Raw genomic sequence first — 10,224 nt, forward strand, 5'->3', positions numbered from 1 at the left:
TTCAGTAGTATTTATTGAGCACTTACTGTGTGTAGAGCACTGTACTAAGCCCTTGGAAAGTACAATTCAGCAGAAGAGTGAGATGTGGACCAGAATGGGGAGAGACAGGAGGCAGGGAGGTCAGCAAGGAGGCTGAGGCATTAATCCAGGTGGGATAGGATGAGTGATTGCATTAATGTGGTAGTAGTGTGGATGGAGAGGAAAGGGTGGGTTTTGGCAACGTTGTGGAGGTTGAACCGACAGGATTTGGTGACAAGTTGAATATGTGGGCTGAATAAAAGAGATGAGTCAAGGATGATGCCAAGATTGTGGGGATTTGGACATGATAAGTTTGAGGTGTGAGTGGGAATCCAGGTAGAGGTGTCCTGAAGGAAGGAGGAAATGCGAGACTGCGGAGAAGGAAAGAGATCAGGGCTGGGAATGTAGATTTGGGAATCATCCGCATAGAGGTAGAAGTTGAAGCCATGGGAGCAAATGAGTTCTCCAAGGGTGTGGGTGTAGATGGAGAATAAAAGGGGACCCGGAACTGAGCCTTAAGGGACTCCCACAGTTAGGGAGCGGGAGACTGAGGAGGAGCTTGCAAATGAGACCGAGAAGGAGCGGCCAGAGAGATAGGAGGAGAACCAGGAGAAGACCGTGTCGGCATGGGGTCAGCAGCATATAACCTGGGTAGAGAACAAGGCAGAGTATCGACCAGGGTGAGGGAGAAAGCAATCCTGGATGAGAGAACCACTCCTCCGCCCAAGAAACACATCGGAAATGTGGATGCCAGGTCTAAGCTACTTGAAGGCAGGGTGTCTTGCTCCTGCAGTACTCTCCCAAGGGATTAGTAAAGTGCAGCACACTCAGGCCTGGAAACTGAGGCCTGGAAAAGGTGAGTGACTTGTCCAGGGTGATGCAGGCCAGCGGCTGAGCCCGTGGAATCCTGGGTGGGTGGGGAAGAGAGGCTACCCTGGGACCCCCAAGCTCACCTGCACCGGATTTCTGCCGAGCTGTTGGCGGCCACATGGAGGACCTGGAAGTCCTTGCCACCCATCACCGAGCCCGAGTAAGGCGAGATTTGCAGGCAGAATTCCTGGAAGTCAGCGCAGCAGGTGCCCAGGCCCGAGCAGGTGGTATGGCAGGAGCAGTTTCCCACGAGGTTCCCGCAGCGAGAGGCACAGGAACCTTGGGCATCTGGAGGAGGGAGACCCAGTCAGTCCACAGCTGTACCCACAGCACTGCCTTCTGGATACAATTTCCTGAATCCGGTGCTAACCCCACCACCCTTCCACCCTCTGTGACCCCTGCAGCCAGGCTCCTGAAGGCAAAGCAATAGTGGGGACTTCCGACAATCTCTTCCCCACTTCCCAACTGGCCCTTGCTCACATTTCTCCCATGCTTGTGCCTGATGTCCGCGTCCTGCGACCTTGTTTACTGCTCAGCTGACCCACCTCCTACTCAGCCTGGCAGCTCCTCGTCCCCAGGCCACATCCCTACACATCTTTTCCTCGAGACTCTCTCCTCCTCTGATGTTCCCATTGAATTCATTCAATTCAACTGTATTTACTGAGTGCATACTGTGTGCAGAGCACTGTAATAAACACTTGGAAGAGTACAATATAATAATAATAATGGTATTTGTTAAGCACTTACTATGTGCCAAGCACTGTTCTAAGCACTGGGGTAGTTACAACATAATCAAGTTGTCCCACGTGGGACTCACAGTCTTAATCCCCATTTTACAGGTGAGGTAACTGAGGCACAGAGAAGTGAAGTAGCTTGCCCAAGGTCACAGCCAGGGTTAGAACCAACGTCCTCTGACTCCCAAACCCGTGCTCTTTCCACTAAGCCACGCTGCACAGACACATTCCCTGCCCACAGTGAGCTTACACTGCCATCTTCTCTGTCCCAGGCACTCCCCGACCTCAGCTTCATCCTCAACTTCCCACTGACCCTCAGCTCTCACGTTTGATCTAATCCCGGGGGTTCTTCCTGCATAATATCATCCCACCTCGACACCCAAAGTGCCACCACTCTGGTCTAAACCTCTGGTCACAGCACAGCTAGACTACTGGATCAGCCTCCTCACCAGGGTCCCTGTCTCCAGCCTCTCCCCCACCTCCATTCTCGATTCCCTGGATCACTTTCCTGAAGTGTCTTTCGCCCACATTTCTCCTCTCCTTAAAACCTTCCCTCCTCACCCTGGCTGCCTGAGTCTCTCCTCATCAAACATAAACTCCTCACCATCAGCTTCAAGGATCTTCACCATTGGAGCTCATTCATTCAATCATTTTATTGAGTACTTACTGTGTGCAGAGCACTGTACTAAGCACTTGGGAGAGTAACTCCCCATAGATTGTAAGCCCATTATGGGGAGGGATTGTCTCTTTTTATTGCTGTACTGTATTTTCCAAGCACTTAGTATAGTGCTCTGCACACAATAAGCACTCAATAAATACGACTGAATGAATGAATACACTACAACAGTAAACAGACACATTTGCTGCCCACAGTAAAATTACAGTCTAGAGGGGGAGACAGACATTAATATTAAAAAAAATACAGATACGTACACAAGTTCTGTCGGGCTGGGAAGGGGGATGAATAAAGGGTACAAGTCAGGGCGAACCTGAAGGGAGAGGGAGAGGAGGAAGGAGAAGGGCAAAGAAAGGTTTAGTCTGGGAAGGCCTCTTGGAGGAGATGGGCAATAGGGCTTTGAAGTAGGAGAGAGTAATTGTCAGATTTGAGGAGGGAGGGTGTTCCAGGGTAGGGGCGGGATATGGGCGAGAGGTGGACGGAAAGATAGACAAGATCGAGGTATAGTGAGAAAGTTAACATTAGAGGAGCGAAGTGCATGGGCTGGGTACAGTATTCCAGAGAATTCATTCATTCAATCGTATTTATTGAGCGCTTACTGTGTGCAGAGCCACTGTACTAAGCACTTGGAAAGTACAATTCAGCAACAAATAGAGACGATCCTTACCCCACAATGGGCTCAGTCTAGAGAATCCAATATACTAGAGTTGGGACGTATGTTCCCTGCCTGCAAGATTTGTAACTGTTTTATGTTAGTCTCCCCTGTGAGAGTGGAAGCTCTTCAAGGGTAGGGAACATGTCACTTGTCACTTCCTAGGTGCTTAGTACAGTGCAAAGGATCCAGTGGGTGCTCAGTGAATACTATTGCTATTACTACTAGTCTGGTCACCTGAACCTCTCTGGGGCCCCACTCCTGCAAACGGAGGACAGACTGGTGAGTTGAGGAGCTGGAAATGGGTCCCGGACTCACTAAGCATCTGACACTTTTGGGTGATGGGAGTCAGAGGGGACCACAAGTCCAGGGAGATGGGCCTGAGCCGGGGCCGGGGAGCTGGGCTTCGCACCAAGAAGCTCTGTGGAAACCTAGAGAAAAGACTTCCCACAGCCAGCAGATTTCCAATCAAACCATCGATGGCATTTACTGTGTGCAGAACACTGTACTAAGCGCTTGGGAAAGTTCAGTGCAACAGAAAGAGCGTGGCCTAGAGGATAGAACACCGGCTTGGGAGTCAGAAGAACCTGGATTCTATTCCCGGCTCTGCTGTTCGTCTGCTGTGTGACCTTGGGCAAGACACTTACCTTCTCTGGGCCTTGGTTACCTCATCTGTAAAATGGGGATTAAGTCTGCGAGCTCCAGGTGTGACAGGGACTGTGTCCAACTCGATTACTTTGTATCTACCCCAGCACTTAGAACGGTGCCTGGCACACAGTAAGCACTTCACAAATACCATAAAAACAAAACAAAACAAAAGAACCCAACAGAGTTGGTAGAGGTGATCCCTGCCCACAAGGAGTTGACAGTTTTACAGGGGGAGACAGAAATTAAAGTAGATTAGGGGGAGGAGAAATAGGAGAGCAAACTAAATTCCTCCTTCCCAGCCCTGCTTCTGCTCCACTTAGCTGCTGCCATTCTTCCCCTCACTTGCCTCATCCCCTGGGACTTGGTGGGTTGGGGCACAGGGTTGTCTGTCTGTTCACTGGTTTCTGGGAGATGTGTTTGCCTGTGGCAGAGTGGTTACAGCACAGGCCTGGGAATCAGGACACCTGGATTCAAATCCTGACTCTTCCACGTCCCCGCGTTGTGACCTCGGGCAAGTCGTTTAACTTCTCTGTGACTCAGTTTGTACTAGGCCATGCTGCTTCTCAGTATCCTCAATCATTTCCCCCGTATTCCGGTAGTGCTCAGGGCTCCGCCCAGCTGGGAAAACTGGATGCTGACAGACTATATATTGTACTCTTCCCGAGCGGTTGATTAACTGCTGCACCTAGCACCTCCCAGCCCACTCCCTCCCAGCTCCCACCAGGCGAGAAGAGACAGAGAGTGTCAGTTACATCTGAGAGATTCAGAGAGGCCTCCCTTGCCCAGGGCTACCCAGGAGGATGAGAGTTGGCAGAGTACAGTATGAAGATCGGTATTAGAAGAGCCGAGTTGGTGGGCTGGGTTGTCGTTGACGAGGAGAGAGGTTAGATAGGCGAGGAAGAACTGATTGAATGCATTGAAGCCAATGGAAAGGAGGTTGTGTTCAATGTGGTGATAGATGGGCAACCACTGGAGGTTCTTGAGGAGTGGGAAGAGGTACGCAGAACAGGGTGCAGTATGGACTGGAGGGGGAGAAGTTGGAAGTAAGGAGGTCATAAAAAGCCTGATGCAGTAGTCGAGGCAGAGCACGGCTAGTTCTCAGACCAGCGTGGTAGCAGTTTGGCTGGAGAGGAAGGGGCACGTTCTGGAGATGTGAAGATAGAAATGACAGAATTTGGTGAAAGACTGAATGTGTGGATTGAATGAGAGATGAGTTCAGAATAAAGTTGTTGGTGGCTGGTGAGACAGAGAGAAAGGTATGGTTTCTCTGACCACGAGAGATGTCTCGAAGGCAGGAGGAAATGCAAAATTCGGAGGAAAGATCTGGGCTGCAGAAATGGATCAGGGAATTAGGAATAGGGAATCACCCACATAAAGATGTTAGTTGAAACCATGGGAGTGAGTGAGTTCTCCAAGGGAGTGGGTGTAGATGGAAAATAGAAGGGGATCCAGAACTGAGACTTGAAAGACTCCCACAGTTAGGGAAAGAGACTGAGAGGGAGTAGTTAGGAAGATAGAAGGAGAAACAGGAGAGGACAGGTGTCGGTGAAAGCAAGGTTAGATAATGTTTCTAGGAGGAGGGGGTGGTCCATGGTGTCGAAGGCAGCTGAGAGATCGAGGAGGATTAGGTTGGAGTAAAGGCCACTGGATTTATTCAGAAGGAGGACATAAGTGACCTTAGAGGAGGTAGTTTCATTGGAGTGGACGGGGAAGACTCCTGCTCGTCTTCTAGACTTTAGAGCTCTTTGTGGGCAGGGAAGGTGTCTGTTATGTTCAATTGTACTCTCCCAAGTGCTCAATAAATACGACTGACTCCAATCTATCCATTATATTTATTAAGCAGTTACTGTGTGCAGTGCACTGTACTACGTTCTTGGGAGAAAGCAATTCAACAGGCACATTCCTTGTTCACAAAGCTCTCTCGCCCAGTCTCAGATGACAAAACATTTAACGCTTTGCTGACCAGAACAGCCTCTGTCCTGAAATATCTATCACAGCCACAAGCCAGAGAGGGTATGTGGTCTAGTGGTACAGGTCTGGGGTCTAGCACAAGCTTGGCCACCTCACTTAACATCTCACTGCCTCAGTTTTCTCACCTGTAAAATGGGGAGGAGAATGTCTGTCTCTCCCTACTCATAGATGAGGAGACGACATGAATTGTGTTGAGTAATGGGTGAAAATGAAAATGAATGCTATGTAAAATCAAGGTATTAACTACCAGACCAGGCTCCAGTCAGATTATCTCCCAAGGAGGGTGAAGAGGGAAGAAAATGGAGGGGGGAAGTTTGAGGAGAGGGACAAGTTGGGGAAGAAAAGAAAGAAGGAGGACAGAGGGAAAAAGACGGAGGAAAGAGAGAAGGAGCAGGGAAGGGGACAGAGAAGAGAAGAAAGAGTGGAGCCAAGGGGGAGACAAATATTCTCCCCATCTTCAAAGCCTTCCCGAAGATACATCTCCTCCAAAAGGCCTTCCCTGACTAAGCCCTCATTCTCTCTTCTCCCACTCCCTTCTGCGATGCCTTGACTCGCGCCCTTTGTTCATCCCCCGTCCCACCTCCACAGCACTTACATCCATATCTGTCATTTACTTATTTCTATTAATGACTGTCTCCCCCTCTAGATTGTAAGCCCATTGTGGGCAGGGAATGTGTCTGTTTATTGTGTATCATACTCTTAAGTGCTCAATACAGTGTTCTGCCCACAATAAGTGCTCGATAAATACTACTGAATGAATGAATGAGTGAAAGAGGAAGGCGAAGGTGTAAGAAGAGGGTGGGAGAGGGGGAGAAAGGAGGGCCTCCCCGCTGTCCTGTTTCCCTGGGGCGGACCCAGCTTCCCAAGCCCCAGGAGGCTTGCTGTCCAGCAGCCAGTTCCCATGCCTTTTTCCCACGTTGGGATGAAAGTCTGGGGGCCCAGAGGGTAGACGAGCCACACATTCCACAGCCGCAAAGCCGGCTCAACCCGCCCCCGCCCTCGACCCCTACCTCTGCCTCCGGCCCCAGCCCTGACCCCAGCCCTGGCTTCTGGCTCAGCAGCAGCCTCGGACCCCCAGAGTCTCCTCTTCTACTCTACTCTTGGAGGCAAAGTCCTGGTGGGCAGGGAATGTGTCTGTTTATTGTTATTTTGCACTCTTCCAAGCCCTTAGTACAGTGCTTTGCACATACTAAGCGCTCAATAAATGCGATTGAATGAATGAATATCGAACCTGCTGGTTAGTCCGCGTGACCATTGCAGTGCTTTTATAATATTTATGGTAGCTGGTATGAGCTTACTCTGTACCGAGAACTGTTCTAAGTGCTAGGGTAGATGAAAGTTAATCAGGTTGGACAAAGTCCGGGTGCCATATGAGGAACACAGTAGGAGGGAGTAGGATTTAAAATTCCCATTTTACAATTGTGGTAATTGAGGCCCAGAGAAGTGAAGTGACTTGCCCAAGGTCACTCAGCAGACACGTGGCAGAGTTGGGATTAGAACCCAGGTCCTCTAAGCAGCGAGGAGCACTGATATACATATCTTTAAATTAAGTATTATAAATCACTTATTCCTATTAAGGTCTGTCTCCCTCTCTAGATTATAAGCTCGCTGTGGGCAGGGAACATGTCTGTTAACTCTGTTTTATTGTAATCAGCCAGTCAATCGTATTTATTGAGCACTTACTGTGTGTGGAGCACTGTACTAAGAGCCTGGGAGAGTACAATAGAACAATATAACAGACACCTTCCCTGCCCACAGCGAGTTTACAGTCCAGAGGGTGAGAAAGACATTAATAGAAATAAATAAATTACAGATATGAACATAAGGACTGTGAGGCTGGGGGTGGGGAGGATGAATAAAGGGAGCAAGTCAGAGTGATGCAGATGGGAAATGAAGAAAAGGAAAAGAGGGCTTAGTCAGGGAAGGCCTCTTGGAGGAGAAGTGCCTTCAATAAGGCTTTGAAGATGGGGAGAGGAATTGTCTGTCACATGAGGAGGGAGGGCATTCCAGGCCAGTGGCAGGACGTGGGCGAGAGGTCGGCGGCAAGATAGACGACATCAAGTACAGTAAGAAGGTTGGCATCAGAGGATCTAGGTGTGTGGGCTGGGTTGTAGTAGGACAGTAGCGAGGTGAAGTAGCAGGAGGGAAGGGGATCGACTGCTTTAAAGCCAGTGGTGAGGTGTTTCTCCCAAGCACTTAGTACAGTGCTCCGCACACAGTAAGCGATCAACAAATACCATTGATAGATTGATTGATTGCAGTTTCTTTCTTTGGCAAAGGAGTCACCGAACAGCCTAAGGTTTCTAGAAAGCCAGCCAGCTTTGCTTTCCCCCAAACCCCAATTCCCTGAATGGTTTTCCAAATGTATCTCTCAGGCACCAGCAGGACTGAAGTCGGAGGACCCGGGTTTGAACGCTGGCTCTGCCACTTGCCTGCTGTGTGACCTCGGGCAAGTCTCTTCGCTTCCCTGGGCCTCAGTTTCCTCCATAAAATGGGGATTTTCTACCCGGTCTCTCTCCCGGCCTTAGACTGAGAATTCCCTGCGGATCAGGACCTGTATCTCATCTGTTGTACTGTATCTACCCCAGTGCTTACTACAGTACTTGGCACCTGGTAGGTACTTAACAGATAATAATAATGTTGGTATTTGTTAAGCGCTTATTATGTGCAGAGCACTGTTCTAAGCGCTGGGGGAGATACAGGGTCATCAGGTTGTCCCACATGAGGCTCACAGTCTTAATCCCCATTTTACAGATGAGGGAACTGAAGCACAGAGAAGTTAAGTGACTTGCCCACAGTCACACAGCTGACAAGTGGCGGAGTCGGGAATCGAATTCATGACCTCTGACTCCGAAGCCCAGGCTCTTTTCCACTGAGCCACGCTAAGGTTATCATGGTTACTATTGTCTGGTACGAGATCTCCCCCTGACCCCCCGTTTTTCCTCTCCTACCAATCTGTCTTCTGCACACCCCAGTGGCTCCTAGTGCTCTGGTCCCAGACACTCTCCTCCCGCTCCCCTCCTTTTCTCCTCCCCCTCTTTTTTCTCCCCTTCCCCCTTTTCCCTCCCCTCTTTTTTCTCCCCCCTCCCCCTTTTCTCCACCCCTCTTTTTTCTCCCCCTCCCCTTTTTCTCACCTTTCTTCCCGTCTCCCCTCTTCTCCCCTTTTCTTCTCCCCCTCTCCCTTTTCTCCTCCCCCTTTTTTTCTCCTCGTCTCCCCTCTTCTCCTCCCCTTCCCTCTTTTCTCCTCCCCCCTCCTCCTTTACTCTTCCCCCTTCTCCCCCTTCTCTCCTCCCCTTTCCTCGCCCTCCTGTTCCTTCCCCCCTCCCTCCCTCCTCTCCCCTCTTCATTCATTCAATTGTACTTACTGAGCACTTACTGTGCAGAACACTTAACCGAGCGCTTGGGAGAGGACGATCCAATAAGAAACAGACACATCCCCAGCCCACAGCTCCTCTCCCGTCTCCCCCTTTCCCCTCCTGCCCCTTTCCCCTCTCCCTCCCAGCCCTCTTCTTCTTCCCAGTCCTCCTGGAGCCTCCTCCTCCTCCAGGAGCCCCAGGAGTCCGGCTTTACCTGCAGCCCGGGGAGTCCTGCCGGGGCAGGGCGGGAGGAGGAGGAGGAGGAGGGTCCAGGGGAGGGTCCAGAGGAGCGTCCAGTGGTGGTCCATGATGGGCCGGGGGTCCCGGGGCTGCGGACTCTGCGGGCTCCTCTGGACGGGACAGGCACGAGACTGGAAGGACCGGCTGTCCGAGGTCCCGCCCCAATCCTCCTCTTCCTCCTCCTCCTCCTCCTCCTCCTCCTCCCGTCCGCTCCCACCTCCTGCCCCCGGGCATCTCCCCACGCCCGCCCCAGCCCTTCCCCTTATCGCTCTGGCCATCGGCCACCGGGAACGGGCCACGGGCTGCTCTCGGGACTCCGGCCCTGCCCTTTGACGGTCCACAGATAAAAATAATGAATGGTCGTATTTGTTAGGCGCTTACTCTGTGCCAAGCACTGTTCTAACCGCTGGGGGTAGATTCACTCATATTTACTGAGCGCTTACTATGTGCAGAGCACTGGACTAAGCGCTCGGAATGAACAATTCGGCAACGGATGGAGACGATCCCTGCCCAAGGGATCGAATTCCGGCTCTGCCACTTGGCTGTGTGACTGTGGGCAAATCACTTAACTTCTGTGTGCCTCAGTTACCTCATCTGTAAAATGGGGATTAAGACTTGAGAGCCTCAAGTGGGACAACCTGATTACCCTTTATCTAGCCCAGCGCTTAGAACAGTGCTCTGCACATAGTAAGTGCCTAAAAAATACCAACATTATCATTATTCAATGTATATCTCAATTCCACGGCTTGTAAATACTTTCATATCTGTCTCTCCCATTAGCCCCTTGTGGGTGGGAATGTGTCTTGTGACTTCTGATGTGTTTTCAATCAGTGGTACTTACTGAGCACTTACTGTGTGCAGAACACTTGCCAAATGCTTAAAGCAGCGCATTGCTAGAGGCAAACTCCTTTCATTCAATGTTATTTATTGAGCATTTCCTCTCTGCAGAGCACTCTACTAAGCACTTGGAAGAGCACAGTGAAACAGAGTTGGTAGAAACATTCCCTGCCCCCAACCAGCTTAGAGTCTAGATCCCTGTACTTGAGGAGTAGGGTCACG

General features: G+C 50.6%; 1 protein-coding gene across 1 annotated transcript in view; it reads right to left on the reverse strand.

Annotated features, from left to right (window-relative positions):
* Positions 1-9,311, reverse strand: part of SUSD2 (sushi domain containing 2) — a 25,088-nt gene extending 15,777 nt beyond the window's left edge. Inside the window, exons 1-2 of the mRNA XM_029049336.2 lie at positions 9,140-9,311; positions 972-1,176 (exon numbers count right to left, since the gene is read on the reverse strand). Of these exons, the coding sequence (XP_028905169.1) occupies positions 972-1,176; positions 9,140-9,233 (299 nt within the window). The 5' untranslated portion in view covers positions 9,234-9,311. The remainder of the gene's footprint in view (positions 1-971; positions 1,177-9,139) is intronic.
* Between the last annotated feature and the right edge of the window lie 913 nt (positions 9,312-10,224).

This window comes from Ornithorhynchus anatinus, chromosome 21 (genome assembly GCF_004115215.2).
Source record: "Ornithorhynchus anatinus isolate Pmale09 chromosome 21, mOrnAna1.pri.v4, whole genome shotgun sequence".
NCBI classification, from domain to species: Eukaryota; Metazoa; Chordata; class Mammalia; order Monotremata; family Ornithorhynchidae; genus Ornithorhynchus; species Ornithorhynchus anatinus.